At 41.9% G+C, this 20,942-nt stretch overlaps 2 protein-coding genes across 3 annotated transcripts in view; one reads left to right on the top strand and one right to left on the bottom strand.

The window, feature by feature from the left end:
* LOC114877164 (dual specificity protein kinase splB) overlaps positions 1-6,497 on the top strand; it is a 24,448-nt gene extending 17,951 nt beyond the window's left edge. The window contains exons 4-7 of one of the 2 annotated variants that reach the window (XR_003789512.2): positions 285-831; positions 948-1,481; positions 1,734-5,531; positions 5,599-6,497. Coding sequence is in view for 1 of the 2 variants with exons in the window: in XM_029189391.2 (XP_029045224.2) it covers positions 285-831; positions 948-1,481; positions 1,734-2,246 (1,594 nt within the window). In the remaining variant the exon portion in view is untranslated. Of the gene's footprint in view, positions 1-284; positions 832-947; positions 1,482-1,733 lie in introns of both variants that reach the window. The other variant, XM_029189391.2, reaches the window with a different exon arrangement.
* On the bottom strand, positions 2,277-20,942 carry LOC114877165. The gene is made up of 7 exons (XM_029189393.2): positions 20,025-20,942; positions 10,970-11,216; positions 10,678-10,877; positions 10,402-10,605; positions 9,462-9,689; positions 8,575-9,035; positions 2,277-8,506 (listed from the first exon to the last, which is right to left on the bottom strand). The coding sequence occupies exons 1-7, from the start codon at positions 20,077-20,079 to the stop codon at positions 6,809-6,811; spliced, it is 3,093 nt and encodes a 1,030-aa protein (XP_029045226.1). The 5' UTR covers positions 20,080-20,942; the 3' UTR covers positions 2,277-6,808.

Genomic DNA, 20,942 nt, shown 5'->3' with positions numbered 1-20,942 from the left:
GTCTCGTTCCCCGAAAATTCAGTTGGAACAATTACCAAGACCGATTTTCAAGAAGAATACCTTTAAAGGGAATTCTTCAACTCTTTCCTCAATTATGCGGTGCAATTTGTTTCGCAAAAAGGTCTTGGGAATAGCGGAGAGAAGAAAAAGGAACATCTCACGCAGTAATTAGAATAATAACGACGACGTTAATAATTATACCGCGGGGAAACGATTATGTTGCTACGTAAGTTCTGTCTGTTGATGAAGACACAAGCAAACGATCCTCGATTCTTTGCTTCCAGGTTTATGGGCGTGTGCGTGCACGAGGGCCAGCTGCATGCCCTAACGGAGTACATAAACGGTGGTAGTTTGGAACAGTTGATCATGGCGAGGCACACGCCTCTTCCGCACTTGATCAGGATGAAATTAGCGAGGGATGTATCACGGGGGATGGCCTATCTCCACAGCCGTGGCCTGTTCCATCGCGATCTCACCTCGAAGAACGTACTGATCAAGAAAGATGAGAATACGTCCGAGATGACCGCGGTGGTGGGTGATTTTGGACTGGCAGCTAAGATTCCGGATCCCAGTTCGGGATACAGGCTGAGCACGGTGGGCAGTCCGTATTGGATGTCGCCTGAATGCTTGAAGGGTCAATGGTACGATCACAGGTCGGACGTTTTCTCGTTCGGCATCGTGGTCTGCGAGCTGATCGGCCGCGTGCCGGCCGATCCGGACGTTCTGCCACGGTCAGATAACTTTGGCCTCGATTACCTGGCCGTGGCAGAGATCTGCGCGGCAGCTGATCCACCGCCAGCCTTCCTCCAACTCGCCTTCAATTGTTGCACGGTGAGTAAGGATAGAAATTTACCGCAGATTCCGCCGATTACGCATTTTTACTCCAGATTTCGGTTGATTATAAATTATCAAGGAGAGGCTAAGAAAAGGGATTCCTTTTGTTTCAGTACGAGCCGAAATCGAGGCCAACCTTCTCAGAGATCACCACCAGTCTGGACAACATGATCAGCAATTACGAGGATGAATCGAAGAGCAATATCTGTAAACGTCAATCCGTGGACCCGACCCTGATGTCGAGCATGGATGAGATCACCCGGGAGGGACGTTCCATGAAACGCAAGACTGCTCGTCTGAGGAGTCAATCGGCGGATGCGAGAGGTTGCGATAACGCGACTCCATCGGACAAGGCGAGATGTCATTCCGCTAGGAGGGTAGCGGAATTGGCGAGCAGAAGGGACCCGCATTACAGGCCAATGACGATGAATCCGTTCCACGCGTTGGGTGGCGTCAAGAAGATCCTCGGTGACTTGTTCTCCAGCTGCTTGGAGCTACCGTCGTTGGAAGACGTCAGACCGAGTGTTACCGATGCTATCGCCAAGTTCAAACCTGCCCAGAACGACAGTATCGCGAAGATCTTGGACAGGAAGAAGCCGAGCTCCGAGCCGAGCAGTCCGACTGCCAGGAAGAAGTGGGAGAGAAAGGTACGAGAGAAAAGCTTTTTATGCAACTTTTGTGGGAGAAAGAGAGCGATAGACATCGAGAGGAGGTTTAGAGTTGTTTCTTTGAACGAGGCTGATTTACACTGATTCACACAAATTCCTTCACGTAAGGCTAACACTTATTTTTCAGTTAAAATTATTTTCTTTCGAAGGTTTAACCGATACACGACACGAGTAAAGTGTTGGACTAGTTAGCAGAAATGATACTGGTGGTATTTTTTGATCGATTTCCAGGTGGCTACGAAAGTAGGCGCAGCCAGTTTATTTACTCATCCGCTGTTCCGCGATGGTTGGGAGCCCAGAAGGCGTGGTAGCTGCGAGTCAGGCTTCTGGAGCTGCGTCGGAGAGGATCTCAGCCCCGAGCCTCCTAATCGTCGACACACCTCGACTCTCAGCAGTTCAGCAGCGAGTAGTCTATTTCTGTTGGACGATCACAGAACTAGCTCCATATACACTGACTCGTCCGAGGACATAGCTAGTTTGGGTGGCGGTGACTCCTGTTGGGAGGACAGGTTAGGCGGGATCGGGTCTTCCAGTAAAACCATTTCTAAGATCGTCGAGTATTTCGAGAGGAAGCAAGCCGGCAGCTTGCGATTCGCCGATCACGATGTCGGTTCCGCTAGGTTAACCTTGTTGAAAGCAAGCTTAGAGGGTTCGGTTCCTTTGTGCAGCATCTCGGCCGCGCAGAGATTAGTCGTTTGCGAGGGTGCCGTCAGGAGCAAATTACCCCTGTTCGACAAAAAGTGATACACCGTCACTTGGGCGTCGTAGAAGTCGTTCCTTTAGAGTTTTTTTTTTTTTTTTTATTTTCTTGATGATATACAGGCTGTTCGAAAATTGAACGATCAAACTTCGAGGGTATAAATATAGGTTCAACAAAGGAAGAATTTCAAATAATTCGAAATATTATGGAACTCTTCTCTTTTTTTTCAAATTTTTAATCAAATACAACGGTGAAATTTGATTGTTCAACTTCGAAACACTCTGTGTTTATGGTTCGCTCGGAGGCGCCTACGGAAAGAACCGCTTCAAGTCGTTCCATGAAGGAGAAAAAGTGAATATGAAAAATATCTATTCAGTTGCAGAGGAAAATCGCGTCGAACGATTCAGTCGCGTGTTAAAGAAGGACTGAAAGTAATCGAATAACGACTATACTTTCGTCGAACTTGAAGAGAAGCAAGGTTCAGTGGAAGTATAACCGAGTACGAATTCAGCAGACGCTTCTCTAAAATCTAGTAACCCGACTGTGATGTTTTTTGATAATCTACATACATTATTGATCCAATAGGACACTATGCTCGTTGAAGCTGTCAGCGTGACGGAAGTTCTTTTTACGCGCGACGATCGTTCGTCCTTTCGACGCTACGTTGCTGCACCGTATTTAAAAACCATGTACCCGATGCGACGGGAAGCCCCGATAAATTGTACAAGATCCTTTCGTTATAGATAACGCCAGGTACGTTAATAGTATTTCGCGAACAGGATATTTTTCCCTGGTTTAACCCTTTCGATACAAAAAGCCATTGCAGTAGTATTTTGTAGAATTTCTCGATGAATTCGACGTACGAAAAGCACTTTAGTGACCATTCGTAGAGAATATCGCATTGAACGAATGGCTACTATAGTGATAGTCTGTGGAAACTATTGCTACGTATAGTGTCCATTCGTAGAGATCATCGCGTTGTACGAAAGGCTGCTATAGTAATAGTTTGTTATGCATCAAAGCTTACTATAGTGATAGCCCTATGGCCACCTTTTTACCAATCAATCAAATTTTCAATGCCATCGATTGCTTCTTCCAAACAGACAAATGATAACACTTTTTAATCAGCTTCGCCGTAGAGAAAGGGTTAAAGGAGAAAGATGGAAAATTTCAGAAGGGTAGACAGAAGCAATAAAACACGTTTAATTTCGTGAGACTGCGGCAAACGAATGCCAGTAGAGAAACGTTGCTCGTGTTCTTACCTTTTGCAGTGCCTCGCAGTTCCTAGTTAGCCACCTCCGTCCTTATCCATGTCAACCGACATTTTACCGATCATCGTGACGACGATACACATCGAGATACGAATTCAGCCACGTCGAGAAATACGGTTTTTTAGTACGTTGCACCCTTAAATCCGTCTCCCTTTAATTAGTTCGTCCTTAGACGCGTTACTCTTGTACTAGAGACAAGCACGTCGAAACGGAGACACAGATGCGAGAGAAAACGGCGCCTTTTTTTTTTTATCATGAAATTTTCGAGGACAAAATGAAAAGTAATAAATTATTTCGATTGATACGTTTTCTGCCCCTAATCATCTGTCAGTTTAAAACAAATATTGCCGCTTTCCGTAGTATGTACGTTAATAAGAATAATTTTTGCAATCTTATGAATATTGTAAGATATATATAATAAGCAAAAATTACTATCTACAATGTGGAGCGTGCGAATGATTGAGAATTCGGTGTGGCAGGGAACGTGTTAAAAGTTTTTCACGGTTTTAAGAATATGTTTTAAAATCGTATCGTTGGAAAGACTGGATCGTTAGGTTCTCGATGAGATCGACATCCTACAATTGTACGTTATGCTCGAAACGACATTGCCGTCTTCATTTGTGTACGTTCGCGAAATGTATGCAGGGCGCGTGAAAATTGACGGCGCATCATTTTTCTTCCTTGTACCACGAATTTGATAGCACCCTGCGTATATTATAGAGAATTAATCAGGGCCTATGCTGTGCTTATACGAGGTTTTTAATTACACTTCCGGTCGAAGGATACTTCCCCAGCGCGTGACGTGGTCACGCGTGTCGTAGATTAGTGCTCAGGATACGAATGGAGACACATAGTATATTTTGTTGACCAGAGAGATACCGTGTCCTGAATATTTTTGTTGATATAGAAACTGATGGACGATGGTCCAGAATTTTTCGAGAAGAAAAGAGAAAACCGGGTGGAAGAAAAAGAGAGAGAAAGAGAGAGAGAGAGAGAGAGCAAATGAAACTGATCTAGTCAGTGTATTATCGTGGCGGCCTTATCTTTTGTATGTCGTAGCGCTAATAACTTAAGTGTTCCAAGGAAAGTGAACAAAGCGTGAGAAATAGGAAGATAACCATGGTCGTTGGAGAATACAAAACGATTGCGAGCTCAGATGAAACGAACGTTTCGCACACGTTGTTTGTAACGTTCAATAGAGAAGGCAAACGGAACTCAAAATGTACATGATTATCTATAGAACGAGCGAATGTCTGAATGAGTGGGAATAGCGTATGTTTATTGACTGCTTCCTCGAGTTTGTGTCTCTTCGAAGCGCGTTTAAAAAACACGGTACAAATGTACGGATGGTTCTTTGTTAGAATCATGTCTGATGAAATACATTGTGTAATTTGAATTTGTTTATTCCGAGCTTGGAACACGAATAGAGAAACAAACTCGATGTGGCAAGCAGTACGTACTGCTTTTTAGTTATGCCGTGTTACACAAATACAGTATCTTTGTGAGACGATTGACAGAATGTATTCGAATAGTCTTCCTAAACTTGAATGATTTATTTTAGTTCTTAGGTCATGGGTACATCGGTAAAGGTCTCTACTTACGACCTTAAATTAACACAATCAAATTAGTTTATATTATCTCAGACCTGATGCTATATTTAAAAAATGTTTCCTTTTGAATGTTTCTTGTTTGTGGACTGATACTGTGTATGTGTAGTAAATCACGTGGCAAGAAATAATGGGTAACTATTATTAGTTTGCGTTTCAAGCGTCAATCGTTTCGTCGCCCTGGTTGCGGGACAAGTCGAACCAAATTTCTACTAGAGTATATTATAATATAATAGGCTACTACTATACCTTTTTACTTGTCAGAGTTCGTTCACGGGTTCTACTTGATAAGACTGCGTGTTTGTTAAATATGTATGTAAGTAGTAAGTTTTTCATTACATTCGCAGTCCCTTCTTCCTTGCCTAACGGAATACACCGTCGACCAGAAACCAAGATTTTTCTTTCGTCCTGTCGAATCAATGCAAGAATCCTAATTTTTACTGGACAACAGGTATATTTCGACTATCAAATTTTTCTATATTTCGACTATAAATTGGAGGGTACCTGTTTATTTTCAGTATCCAAGCAGTCGAAGAGTGGAAAGGAGAGGAAATTTCGAAGATGTGTAATCAATTTTTTTTTTTTTTGGACCATCGAAACGAAAATTGTCTTTTATACTTTTGCATCGAGTCGACCCAACGTGGAACGATGCGTTCTGTTTCGACGCGTCAATCGGTACCTGAAGAAACGTTGAAGCGAGGACTGCGAATCAAGTTATTTTTAATAGACGCGAACATATCAGGAGTGGGCATATCCTGAAGTAAATTTGTTGCTCGTGAGAGATGATCGTCAACAGAAAGAGAGAGAGAGAGAGATAGGACAGAAAGGCACAGAACGAGAGTGAATGAGAGAATGACAGAATGCAAGTGATTTAAAAAAGAAAAAAAAAGAACAAAAAAAAAGGTACGTAAAATCGGACTTGTAAGGCGCATTTTTCTTCTTAAAAAGAGGGTTATTTATTTTAAGTAAAAACAACAGGTATATTATAGATACACGATAGAAGTCCATTTAAAATCGTCTCTTCCATACATTTTTGACTATCTTGTCCTTCTGATCCACGATTAATTGTGGCTCACCTGGACACTAGCTGTACATACATTAATTAACGAAGAAGAAGTTATAATACTATTTCGATTCTTCGAGAATCATTGGGTCATTATATACAAAGAAACAAAGAAAGAAAGAAAAAAAAAAGTGGGATTTCACTTTTATGATCGTCCGTTCGGCATAAATAAAACGCGATGGGGAACTATTACAGATGACGATGATGATGATAATGATAATAACAATTTTAATAACTAAGAATTAATAACGGTAACGAATGTGAAAGATAACAGATTTCAGCGAAGCTATATATATATATTGTAAAAAAATTCCTATATACAAAAATAAAGTTAAGGCTCCAATTTTTACCAAACATTATTAAAGCTTTCTTCGTTAAAGCCGTTCATTTTTTTCTCATCAATGTTACAGATGATCCTGAACAACTGCACATACTGCACTGGCATAAAATTAATCAACGTTTGCAACAACAAATTCGACGATGGTCTGTCTTCAAAACTTACAAGATTGTTTAAAAATCTTTATTACGAAAGTAAAAGTGAAGAATGATCGACAGTCAGTATCTAACTTCCAGAACTTAATCTCATCATTTTGGCGACAGACCACGTAGAAACATTTACAATCACGATCGCACGACGAGTTCTACGTTAAGAAAATAGTTTAAGTTCATCGTTCCCTATCAAAGGACCAACGAGACCTTCCCAAGTCCTCTTCAGGAATCAAAGGTATGTACCTAGTCCTAGGATCCTTCTTTTTCTCATAGGCGTAAGGAAAGACCATACTCCTCCTCGTTAAATTCCCACTCGATTGATTGTTTCTCGTCCCAGTCGGTCTTGGAATCTTCTGGATATGAGAATAGGTGCTCGAACGAGTTTCTGAGACATCGTTCGAGGTTGTCGTGGTTGATTCTTCCTCCTCCGGGTCAACCAAAGGTATAAACTTCCTCTCGTCTTTCCCTGAATCGTTAGATTCGTTTTTAGAATCTTCAGTTGTCACAGATTCTCCTTGAACATTAATTTCCATATCCTTGACACCTGTTGGAACTTCGTTCGAAGCATTGTTCGATGATTGAGAAGTTCTAACTTCGTTCTTAATCGTGATGGGCACCCAATCGTCGATTCTGGTATCGAAATCATTGCTTTCTGGCTCTGACTGCGTGGACCAGTTGTACCTCTCGTGTTCCCAACTCAAGGACCTAGAGACATTGTAATCCTTCCTAGAAGAAACAGTAACGGAAGGTTCTATAGGTACCCATTCGTTGTTCGGTTCACCTCGCGACGAGTTTGATCCACCATTGTCCCGATAAACTTCCTCAACAATCGCAGATACTTCCTCTGAAACATTTTCCGAAGAATGTTCGCTCTTGGCTGTCTCGTTGGATTCATCAGCTTCGTCTTCGTCCTCGTTCACAGTCGCTTTATCCTGATAGTCCTCCGAAGTGATCTCACCCAAGGGTGGAAAGTACTTGGGCTCCTCGTAGCGTGTTCCAGTCATAAAACTAGGAGTGTACTGGGAGATTAAAGGAAGAAGAGTTTGCCTGGCGTACCTCTCGGCTTGCGCCAGGATCCCAGCCAGCCTCTCTGGCAGAAATTGAACCGTGAACGATCTGGTGGTGGAGGAGGTCTCTTGTATCTCGTCCTGTTTATCCCGAACGTGAACTTCGTTCCTGCTGTTCTGTCTGGCGGAACGCGGCCTCAGGATTGGCTCCGTTATCTCGGGGAACTTCAAGGACCTTCCAGTCTCCTTCTTGTTCACCTGCAGCACTGGTTCCCGGATCTCTGGCAGGAATTCTGTGGTCGATTCTATGGAACGATCCGAGGAAGAAGGCTTGGTGAAGAAGTTGGAGCTGGAGAATCCTCTGCCTTTCTCGGCATCCGAGTTTTCTAAAGAATTCGAGTCTCCGTCGGCTGATATGTCGACGATGTTCCAAGGATTCGTGGAACTGCGACGGCTACCGATATCCTCGAAGCTTTCCTTTCGCTCGATTATCCGCAGATTTTGCTCCTTGGTGAAGGGGCCTAAACCTTTCGAGGAGGATACCGACGATGTCCTGTCTTTCGAGAAGCTTTCCACAGAGAAGCTGTCTTTCGGATCGTAGTTTTGTTCTTTGGTGAACGGGCCGATGCCTCCTTGCTTCTCCTGCAGAAGTCGTCCCAGTACCGGGGACGTTGAGTTGTCGGATTCTAGGGGTATATTGCATTCCCCGGGGAATAGAGGAAGGTAGACGGGTTTGCCGGATTCCAAGGTTAAACCTTTCCTGCAGATGGATAGGGTTTTGCCGAAACTGTCGATTATGGCCACCTTGTCGATGCTCCAAGACACCAAGCCCGAAGAGATCCAACCGCTGTACGCTGTGTACTTGATCTGTAATAGATAAAAATGATAGACACCAGCCTATAAACGTGTGAAATGAACTCTGACCCAACACTAACCTCGATAGCCTCCATACTCGAAATCGCAGGATGCGGTACAACGATCTTCTGAAGAATCGATCCTACCAGAAGCTCCTCGTCCTTTCGCGTCATTGCGAAGCTGTCGTTGAAAGTTCCATCTCCGACCAGAGTCACTTGCAATTTCCCGTAACTCCTAGTGGGTCTCTCGCGACGACTGTTGTACACCTTCACCTGATACTGATGAGCGCAGAAGGGTTCTTCGTCCCTGGTCACCAGGTACAGCTGACCTCTGGCTGATGATTCGTCGCTGTAGTAACCCATGTCCCCGCACGGTTTACCCATACCGTTCCCTCCGCAGGGAAAACAATCGCCTCGTAAGAGACCATCGTATCCATGCTCGCAGGGAAACGCCGGGAAACGACACTTGGGGCTGACCGAGTCGGTGAAGAGCTTGTACGCTCGCCGATGGTTGCACAACGATCTGCCCTCCACTGCGCTCGCTTTAACCAGACAAATTTTCAATCTACTCGCATTGTTTCTATATGAATATTCAACGGCAAGTTTGGACGACGTCTCGCGAAGGGGACACTGTTGACCCGCTTTCTTTCGGATAAAGAATTCGATCCGTGTTGCGGAGAAGGTAACATTATCCGGACAACGAACGAGTATACTATTGCCACGATTGTGGCAGACTTTCTAATCTGATTTATACAGCTTCTGAGAGTTGGCTTTTGTGAACGAGCAGTGATAAGAAGAGCGAAGGTGCTCTGAAGAGCATGAAAGACTTTACTCTAATGACTCGTGTTGTGAAAACCTTGAGACACTTTCTTTTTTGCTTTCTGTACAAGACAAAGTTTGTGGTACAAGGTGAATACGGGATACACGCATTTGTCAATTGATTTAATTGACAGCTGGCATATACTTACACCAGATGATGTCCGATACAGCGCCGAGGAACAAATTGGAGCATCCTGTTTGCATTCTTCCTCCGTTGGGATAGAAATCTACGTCACCCATTGGTTGCCAGGAACCCAGACCACCGAGCAACAGTTGTTCGCCGTTGCTATGAATCACGTCGACGAAATTGGCATCCGTTTTGTCCAATCGAACCCTTGGATCTTGGGATTCGAACAGGGGTCCCGCAGGATCCAAACCTGCAATGATAATATTTCAATTTAACACTTGGGTGTATTAACGAACGCGTGGGCCGGGTGTTTTTGCATCGCGTTCAAGCACCGTAACAGAAAGGAAAATTTCTCGAACCGTGAACACCGAGTTCAACTTCAACACGAGTAGCTACTGATGCGTGAAAAATGAAGAAAATATAATCACAGTGTAGCAACAGGCCTTGCTACAATTTCTAGCTAACGCCGATCAAGAGAACGATCGAAGTATAATTATGAATTGCTTGTTGCATTCAAGCGAATAAAAAGCTGAGAAATGCAACGCAATTTATTGATGCACGTGTGTACTTAAATCAGCAACTGACCCAATTTACTTGATACACTGCAACGAGTTCTACGATTTCGTAAATCGAAGCTCAATCAAGGTGGACAAGCATAGGAGAATGTTGAAAAGAAACCTAATTAATTCAACCCGAGTACTCGTTTCGCAAGAAACTTTTTCATTTAATTGGAAAAGTAAATCTACCCTTTTACTTGTAGCAGAGTGTGGGTTTCGAAGGACATCGCACAGCAGGTATCTGTAACACGTTATGCAACTCGAGTGCACCGATTGCATCACGAGTAAAACAGGGAGCGAATAAAACAATTAGGTGCAGTTGCACCGATGAACGAAAGTGTATCATGGCAATGTATTTAGAGTTATAAATGTTTTAATAGACAATTGTATTGTTTGTTCCAGTACCTGTGATCCTGGAAACGTTTCCTAATTCGGCACCAGCGAATCCAGCCACGTGAGCACCCAGGCTAAAGCCAATCAGGTGAACCTTCTCCAAAGGTACGTTCATACTTCTAATTAGTTTCGCTAATTGTCTGCCGACCAAACGAGTGTTGGCCGCCGCTCTCACGTAGTTAGGAACCGCGCTTCCTGGGCCCCAATCGACGCACACTGAAAATTACAACTCCAAATTAAGGTAAAATTCTTCGAACCGTAATTAATAAGCGTTTTCTGCTTTCGAACCTATATTACACTCGTGCACCGTCATTAGCGCGGACCTCATCTCGTAAACCCATACGTGATCGCAGCTCGATCCAAAACCGTGTACAATCACTTTGGTAGGTAGATCAGGATCTATGGCACGATGCGCGTTATCATTTATATCATCGGCGGGAACTTCCATCGGAATTGATCTCGCTTTCCTGCTACCGTATACAAGAAATCTGTAACGGTACCAACGAACCATTTTATTAGACGAGATTCTTTTGAAAAAAAAAAAAAGATAAGAGACAATTGGTATAGAATAATAGAGCACCTGGTGCCGACTTCTTTGGGTGGGGATGGGAGCATTTCCAAGTAGCTGAAGGGCCCCGTGTCCTCGAAACAGCCGACATCTTCGTAGCATACCTTCGACACCTCTCTCTTGATCCTTTGGTGCAATTTCTTGTGCAACGACCATTCTCTCATGGATTCGACGACCGCTCGAAAGATTACTGCATCGTTCTTTTCGTCCGCGGACTCGTCGAGTGGCGTCGGCCACTCTTGCGCCTCCGCCGGATCTCCTGCGAAAGTGAACGTTTTAACCCCTTCAGTTTCTTCATTCTACTAATCCTTTCAATTAATTATCTTCTTCCGAAGGATGGTCATTTCTACCGAAGGTAGTCAACAAGATGTTGCAACCAAAATATCGCCAATAATTTCCAACACACCGTTTACTTTATGGATGTCATAAATATTCATAAGTCTCCTCTAACTGTGTATTGCCAGGACATAAATTTAAAACAAAAGTCTCCTAAACTAAACGTGTCAGTGTCTCCGTAACTGTACGCACCGTAGACCAGCCTGATAGATTCCCGCAGAAGCTTCTGCAACGGTTTCCTCGGCTCGTTGCACCATGATTAGCATAACGCCTGAATAACAATCTCCTGGAACGCGAGGCTATATTTTTTCTGATGGCCTTACGGCCCAGGAAGACATCGGAGACGAGTCTCGACAAGCTCGTCCATTTCTCACGGTGCTGTGGTAATGAAGGAAAGAAGAAAAATTTGGACCACCAGGTTTCGCGAACCAGAAAGCCAATGATCGAAACGTTAACGAGGCTCGTTTGAATAGCAGGAGATCGGAACCTGTTCGATCTTATCGATCGATGCGATAGTCGTGAGAAGGGAAAGTTAGTCGATCTTGCGACTCGTTAGGTTGAAGAATTAGAAAACTAAAGGCAGACGTACCCAACGTTTAACTTGATTTATAGATATCGATCGGTCGAACATGTGTCGAGCTTGGAGATGGTAATTAACTTCTAGTAGAACATCGTTCGAACGATCGAAGAACCTTTGATCCTTTCGGACACTAATGATCCGTCATTGGTACCTTTCTAACGCTGCAAATTTATCTGAACTACGATTGCCAGAAAGTGACGTCCTACTTTGAATAGTTTTCGAAAAAAAAATTGACGATGTAAAACGGACTTGAGAAGTCCAAGTCGTCTAGTATCATGGAGGTCATCGGTAACTCTGAATATCATTGAAATTGTGAAACATTGTGTCGTATGCTTAGTAATTCTCGGTAATTCTGCTCGTTCACCTTCTTTTTACGACACGCCGCATTAGATGCGATTATTTTCCCTGAAGAATTGTGGACGAGACGCGTAAAGTTCAGCTAGAATTCAAGGTATCGATCTTTACAAGAAAAGCGTGTTCTACATGCTTTGTGTATATTTGTTTAGAGTGACATTGTCGCTCGCTCGACGATGTTGATGCGCCAGCTCGAGATGAGGGGAAGCCGCGGACACCTGTCGCTTCGAGATTGCAGGTCGACGAGTTACGGATCGTCTCCTGAACTTACGACCTAGATCTCCTACCGGAAAAATATTCGCAATGCGAAGATCGCATGTTATCCAGATGAACGAACATCGAGAAGACGAGCAACGGTTCCTCGAGTTCTCAGTAAACCAGAAGAGTATTCGAAACACCGTCTGTCTTTGGGACGTTCGATTAGAAAGTCATTCTTAGAAGGATAATCAACGAGCTATCGTTTGGATTGCTTGATTTTTCAAAGACCGAGCGGGTAGAAGCCGATAAAAGTAAAACAGCAAAGAAAATCGGCCAAAGAAAGTCCGTCGTCGAGGAGTAGCGCAAGAATTGCTAGAAATTCTTTTTATTCGTCGATCGCAGGTCAATTATCTCGCTTAGAGATCGGCGGAGGCGGAATATTTGCAAGCGGATAGGTAAACTCGAGTCGCAGACATTTCCCAGTCTGCGTTGGGAGAAATTCGGAAAAAGAAAACCAGAACCCTGAGGGATCGTCCGTTAATGGACAGCTAGATCGGAGAGCGGTTCGAGTTCCTTGAGTTTATCTGTTTGTCGACAGACAGTCTCGCAAAAAAGATCGTTCTCTTGTGGGAGAGGCATGGAAAAGGGAAATCAGTCAACCTGGAATCAGACCTGGTCGACCAGCTAACTAGCTGTGGTGACATTTTTAAGGAAATTCAATGTCAAGAAATTAGAAATGAAACATTTAGCTCGTGTTGGGTCAAGGTTCCTTCGAGCAAGCCTGACCGTTTTACGCCTCGTCAATGATAATTAGCAAATGCCACGTCACTGATGAATCAAATAAACTGTATTCTATTATAATCGCATCAAGATACAAGATGCATGTCACTTTGCGACTTGAAAGCTTCCCGAGTAACCTTCTGTCGCAATCTCGGTTCTTAAAACTTTCAAAGTGACCCAAGTAAATCGTCACTTGGTTTCCTCAATGAGAACCACAATTTTCTACTTCTCTGCAATTACCTTGCGAAAGGATCTTGCGAAGAGTAGAAGAATAGCCACTGTTATTCGTTTGAACAGCTTAATAATACGAGTTGAATGGCTAGAAAGATACGCGTGAACGTGATTGTTAGCATTAGAGGGATCTTCGAGTCTGTAAAGCAACGCGGCCATTGCAAAATCCATCAATTACACACCTAGGAGGATCGTTAGGAAGCTTGGAAACCGTGTATCCTGCACAGATGTCCAAATAATAGTCTATTGTCTTGGAATACTGGAAACGTGGAAGAAAAATCCAAGCGATATCTTTTAGAGAAATTATCAGTAGATCGAAATTATTATATAACGTTATAGAAAAGTATCGCGTGGACCGTTTGCTCTACTTTTTGCAGGCGCGTTCTGTAAAAAGTATCTCCATCGGATTGACAAGATTGCGTAATCCACGGGAAATGTTTGTTACGATTACGAAATACTAGAATATCAGATTCAGGTTGGTTATATGGATCCTGTCGTAAGTGAAAAATCGATAAAAAGTTAAATTGTCTTAATATTTTATTAAAACTGATACACGCGAGATATAATAGTACAGGCAATTGATTTTCTGTCAATGATTCCTGGATGACACGATCGAAGTTTTCGAAATCGCTTCAGAATATTGCTTCACCTTCATTAACCGTAATGGAATACCTGCGTATGCATTCGTGCTATCCTATGTACGCCAATAATGTCGCAATCGAATGCTTTAGCTAAATCGTATTTAATAATCGTTCAATCTAACTCTTCGTTTAATAGTGATTCAATCAAGTCGAGATCTTCCTATAGGTAGCATTTCATTATCTTTGGATTACATATGTCGCTAATTGCTATCGCTTTTGAGCCAATGAAAGCGTCGAATACGCATAACGTGCTCTAACTCTGGATCGAAAAGTAGAGGAAATAGATGATAAAAACGAAACACGCAATGATTGCATTATGTGCTTGTACCGCGCATCCGGTTCCGTTACAGATCGTAATCGAATTCGATGAATTTCTTCAATAAATGTTACACCACAGACAACAATGTAACAAAAAAGAAGTTTCTCGCGTTGAACAATAACAAGCCCAGTTGGATGTGGGTCACAGAGCCAACGATTGTTGAAAACAACAATGTAGGTGAACCGTCAATATAAATATCGAAAAAATAAAATACGATTTTTCACTGGGAAAGGATGTAAATTGTATGCAAAGTATCGTGAGAACGCTTATACTTAATTGCCGGAATAATTTATTTTTTTAGAGGTGTCAAGCTTCTAATCAACAAATTTCTTGTTCTATTATTTAAAATTCACACGGGCTCATTGTACGGCATATCAGAGTTTCGTAACGGGTTTCCATAGTGAATGCCAGAGGCCAGCAGAAGAATTCTGTTTTAAGGTCACACGACGCAGGGACACCGACGACAGACTATCGGTGCCAGGTCGGAATAAGAGAATAACGGTTCTACATTCGATATTTTCCTTTGAACGGGTTCGGTCGAAAGGCTAAGAGAGCATCAGTCCAAGAATCCCGGATTTCGAGGCGATGAAAAGTGAATCGATGATATTTGAGTAAGAAACAGTTAACAGGGGTCAGTGACCTCGAGTTTCTGGAAACTGTGCCACTATTTCTTCTAAACGTGTTCTCCTGCGAGCAAAATGACTTTGCATCTGAAAGGATTCACGCAGAAAGTGGACACACCGCGTGACGATAGTAACCGATGAAAGTTACCGATCCTTTACGACTACACCTTTCTCGTTTCACCGTTGACGAGAATATAATAAATCTCGTCTCAAGGTCTCGATTCTGGATCTGTTCTCTTGCCGTGTCCTATTTCCAGTAGACACAGCTTCAAGATTATTGCTTTAGAAATTTTTCAAAATGTTCATGCTCCGTTTTCACTGACATATTCAGAGATACAAGTTGATAAGGTGTGAAAAAACGGGGCCACCTAGGACATTTCATGTACACGTGTCCGATATTATAAAATTAGATCGAAGATCATAAATGACACTAATGAAGTGTGCACAAAATGCTTAGATAATTTAATAAATTAATCAAAGTAGAACATCTTTCGTAAATGTACAAATAAATTGATCATGCTCATAGAGTGGAAAGAAATTAGAGGTCGTAATATGCGGACGATGTTACGAAGAATAATGTGTTTCTCGACTAAGTTTCGAGTAAATTGTTGAATGAAATTATGCGGTTAAATGGAAGAAAGCAGGAAGTAGTGGTAGGCAAAGTCGTCTATGAATTGGAACGGCCACGGTCAGAAGAAGTCGGGAGATCGTGAACGGCTCTCACTGGTCGGACACGAGGAGCGATGAATTTCTAACCGGAAGGCAGTCGATTAAGGAGGAAGTCGACGATAACTACGACCGCGACTCATTCTTTCGCAATTTGTACCACTCGATATGTCCACAGACTCGTTTACGATCTTTCTCGCGTTTCTTTTTCTATCTTTGGAAATCCGTCACTGTACGTGTTGTGGAATCCAACAATCTTCTATCGATTAATTGTCTTCTTAAAAGAGACCGATGACAACAGAGCTAAAGGGATAAGATTGATCATTAGAATGATATTAGAAAGTAAAAGTAAGTAGTCGAAATATGGACACGGAAAGAATTGGTATTCGAGGCATACGTTGGGATTAGTCAAGGTTTAACGATGGAAAATGAAACGATAATAAACAGAGAGAAAGTTTGCGAAGGCGGTGAACGGCAATAAAAGATGAGAAAATTAAATTTTCAAATGATGCTGTACGCGATAATTGGAAGAGGGTGCGGTTTTAAGTATTACGCTTTCCAGAGTAACTTCTCTGATCGTATAACGGTCTTCTCTGTCAAAACAAATAGCGTTCGATTTCAAAAGAATACGTTAAATTCTGAGGATGTTTACTGAAGTGATAGGTTTTAAAAAGATTAGTGAAAGTATCATTTATTCTTTACAAAGCTGTGTAATTGTATAAGGTATCTTCGCCTCTATTCAATGAAAACAAAGAATTCTCCTTTAGTTTGAAAATTAAATTGATAGGCGTTAAATTTGTATATTCGAAGAATAATTGCCACCGTTCAATTTCAAAGTGGCATTCGATGGCGAAGACGATTCGTGAGGAGAGTGGAAAAAAGGAAACGGACTCGGTTTGCCGGAGAAAGTACCCGCTAACTTCGACTCTAGAAATTCTCTGCCTCTACGTGTCTCATCCAAGTACACGTGAACGTATTACGCGATAAACAAGTCGATTCGACTGTTATTTATTTATCCCCGTTGCTTGAAATCACGCCCACAATCACCTCTTGCTCTTTCTTGGAAAAGTATGTTAACCAACATCGAAAGATTGGCAAACGTTCGATCACTACTGTAATCGTGTTTCCTTTCGAAAACGTCGATAGATCGATGTACAAACAAATTCCATAGTGATGCGTTGTCATTCTTAATAATGTCAGCAAAGAAGTAGGTTTGTTGATATTATCAAGAATGTTAACGCATAGCTAATACCTTATGCCTCTAATAACACTGGGGAATTTTGGAGAATCCTATTAACAATAAAGCTAACTACCAGAAAGAAAAATAATTACAGGAAGAACGTTCAAAGTAAATTGCACGTACTTTGGCATTAACTTCCGTCGTTCTTCTGGTGGAACCTAATCAAGATTACCTTACTTATCGTTAGTCACGCAACCATCACGGAACAGCTATTAAAACGATTACGATGCATTATCACACGAAGTGTAGTAACAAGTGTCTTGAAGGGTGGTCCTTCTTGTTATATTAGTATTTCCAACAACCTCTCTAGGTGTGCAAGCTGTTAATTGTTCAGCTGACCAATTGAAAAAAAATATCTTCATTAATAATCGCGAAAATTACACATTTATCTAAATAGTTAACAGTTAGTATTATCTTCTTCAACTGTTCCAAAATGAACCATGTTTTAAAATTTTCAATTTGCCATGTTATATTATTAGCCAACCCATATCTAAGATTGAAAATCTTGAGAAGGGGGCTATAGCATTTAGGCCAAACGGTATCGAAAAAATTCTTGGGCCATTGAGTTTAGTGGGTCAAAATCTCAAGGAATGGCCGAAAAGGCTCTAGAGCGAATCTCGTTCTAGTTCACTTTAGCTTGTTCACATAAGATTTCCTGTACAGAAAATTATTTAATCGTTTCGGTCTTCACGTAAGCTACATAATTCTAATCTCCTTGTGTCATTGATCTTGAAAGAAGCTTACGCGACGGGCGTCGATTTTCTCGTCGCGTAAAATTACTCTCGCATCATTGACTTCTCTCGTTCCGTTCTCATTCGTTTTATAATCGGAATCGAGTGTCATTTTCCTTTTCCTACCTTGGTTCCTTCCTATTTTCGTAGCCCGTTGTTGCGATACCTCGTATTTCCGGCCCGTTGACTGCGATGACACGACGAAATCGTCGACAGAATGAAACCACGGGTTACAATTATGTTCGCGACGTGCAACAACGGAAAAAGGAAACAATCCGTTGCTTCTGCTCGGTGGAACGGTATTTCAAAATTACTTTGCACCCCGATGGTCACAGTTACCTTTTACTATTCATCCACTGTGACCATCTGTAGCTTTCTGATTATTCGATGTGGGAGGGTGACGGAAATGATTGCAAAGATTCGTCAAAAAAGTCATCAACGTTAGATACAAAGATGAGATTGTTGATAGATTGAAAGTGGGAAGAACATATTCCTCGCTGAATGATTTTCTCTTTTGCTGTATCATCAAGGACGTGGTTTTACTTTTGATTCTTAGAATTAGGAACTAATTAGCATAGCAATCTTACGTTCACTGGTGAAATTCTCCTATAGAAGCGGATGATCAGTTCGGTCTTCCGGATCCTCGTTCACAAACGTGACGTATAAGGAGAAAGGAGAATGAATCGCAAAATTCTGAGGGAAAAAAGGACAGATCCGTGGTGAGTCAGTGGATGAACCCAATATCCATGCTAAAAAGCCGAAGGCGTGACTTAATAACTCATTTTTTGTTTGCGTACTTAGCAAACAGTGTTTTAGATGAATATTTCAGGCGTGAACTTTTCGTGTACGAAATACGAGACAAGTAAAAAGCGTCTGTTGTACGAATTTCGAAAGTAGGCTATAGTTGAAAAAGAAAGCGTTTGCGAGAATAGAAGTTCTCTCGGATCATTTTCATTGTTTTCATATGTAATGTAGATTCTGCGTGAAAACGTGTGGAATTAATTATGAAGGAAAGCAATTAACGGAAGAATTACGGGCAACCGGTTACACGAGATTTTCCTCGCTATTGTGAAAATTCTTTCTTAATACGTGGAAACGGTGAGGAACGTTTCACTTCTTGATATTAATGGTGGCATAAGTTCTTAATGAAGTAAAATAACCGATTTCTGATCAGCTACGTGTTATTTAACGATGTAATCGGTAGAACCGATCGCACGGTAAAAGCACAGCCACAACGAAGATGAAAACTCGGTCTAGGTATGAATTTCACGGACAACCCGCGAACATGTCGCGCCGCGGTTATTTCACCGCCAGTGAAAGCGACTCGTTCGCGGCACTAATATCATATGCACGCACCGTGTACATACGCATCATGCAAATTGTCTCGAAAATTCAACGCGATTCGAGCACGAAATTTGCAAATAAATTTCCTCGTTCACGACACTGGCAAATGGTAGCGAAAGTGGCCTCTTCTAGCCGCTTTCGACAAGGAAGCTGTTTTGCCAAAATTCTGCTGTTTTACCATTCCAACGAACTGTCTTTATAAAAAAAGATACGCGCAGTTGATTGCTGAGTAACGTGCTCTTGCTTGATAGAAAATCAAGCCTGAAGAAGTAATATGGCTGTAACGTAACCGTTCGCGTACATGTGCATAAATTTTTATCTCGACCGTGACCGTGAAACTGGATCCAGTTGCTTTCTTCCTCTTTAACGAGTCGATTGCTATTTTTCATTAATAAACAATTTTTATTTAAAATATAAATATCGTGTTGAAAAAATAAAAAGAACTCGAGTGTTTCTAGAATATTAAACGAGTATCTCTAGAATTTCTAGACTTTCATCATTCGATATAATTATGGTAATATAAAGTTTCAATAATCTCCGCGCGAAAAGCCATAAAAATATTCATGGAGCAACTCTTGTTACTAATCTCAGCTACGGTATCGGGTGTAAATCATTTGAAACGAGAAATTCTTCGTGTACCGTTCGACGGATCGAGTGAAAAGAGACACGAATGAACGGACAGCGCTTAAAATTGAAGACGTCGCCGTTGATGACCTCAGCGTTGGATTACATGATTAAATAATTGTCCCAGATTCGTTAACGGTTCATGGAACGGAATTTGCGAAGTGTACGTTGAGAGAATGAGGAATTCTAATTACGGATAAAAAAAAGTAAGTCAATCGAACGCTATGGAATCTACTTATCACCATTATTGGATTGTTTTTTGATTGATTCGCTAATGAAACGCAGCAAATGATTTTATTCGAATACCTCACCTGGCTCGACTAGATGAGTCGGTTAGTAGAAAGTGACATCAATCGCCAAAGGGTTAAAATAATACAATAATAACATGAGATACACGTACCGTCGAGGCTGATGCATCCGAGTATCCAAAGGCTCAAAACAAGTTTGCCGATCATTTCACGTTTGTAAACCAGCCGGGAAGATGAGTTCTTCTTAAAAATCCATTATCCACGAACCGATATGAAATGGAGCACGTGTTCGCGAGAAGAAACTTGAATACCCGCAAAGATCAATGCGCTTTCATTCCATCATTGATCGCTTCGTTGATCGAGCAGTAACGAGAGAAAATAACGAAGAATCTCTTGAAACGAAATTTGAGAACCAAAGAAAGATCGATTAGAATTTTACGCAATTTCACGTGCATCAACTTTGTTTCTTTTTATTTACATCCAAAGTCTTGAAAAACTAAATTGAATACAAAAGATTGTAATTATAAAAGGAACGCGTCGTATTTTTTTTTTCTTCTCAGTTGACTGAACTCTTCAACTTCCCCTGCTTTCTCCTTCTAAAAGCCTCGGCGCACTTTAAACGCTCAGGCGATCGGCAATCGTCGAGTTCACCGCTTCTTCAGGCTCGACTCCTCGAAACTGTTATTGACGAACGGTTCATCGATCTATAATGATCCAAACACTGTTACAATTCGATCACGTCGTTGATTCGCGACCTGCTGATAAAAATGAATTTTCTTCCATATCAATGTCGTTGATACAATTCAAGATCGGTAAGGAATTTGGACGAATCTGTTGTCGATTTTACACGAATTTTGCCACGTTGATATTTCACGCAATTCCCCGCGAATAATCGTTCATTGTACGGATCGCTTTCGAGGCGATCTCGAAGCTCGATTGTCACGGAGCGGCGCACTCCGGCAAAACGAGAAGCCTGGAGCGCCAGCAGAAACTAAGAGAGAGTTCGAGCTGGTCGTGGTACACCTGCAGGAACACCAGAGCTGCTACCTCGTGGCCTACTATAACAGAAC

This window comes from Osmia bicornis, chromosome 2 (assembly GCF_907164935.1).
Source record: "Osmia bicornis bicornis chromosome 2, iOsmBic2.1, whole genome shotgun sequence".
Taxonomy (NCBI): domain Eukaryota; kingdom Metazoa; phylum Arthropoda; class Insecta; order Hymenoptera; family Megachilidae; genus Osmia; species Osmia bicornis.
The sequence above is the reverse complement of the archived record's forward strand: the minus strand, read 5'-3'. Positions and strand labels throughout refer to the sequence as shown.

Excerpts from the sequence above, each read along its gene's own strand:
- LOC114877165 (XM_029189393.2), bottom strand. The coding sequence starts at position 20,079 with ATGATCGGCAAACTTGTTTTGAGCCTTTGGATACTCGGATGCATCAGC. Across the intron at positions 9,036-9,461 it reads TGTATCGGACATCATCTGGT|CGAGCGCAGTGGAGGGCAGA; the intron begins GTAAGTATATGC and ends GTCTGGTTAAAG. Across the intron at positions 8,507-8,574 it reads CGAGTATGGAGGCTATCGAG|ATCAAGTACACAGCGTACAG; the intron begins GTTAGTGTTGGG and ends TATCTATTACAG.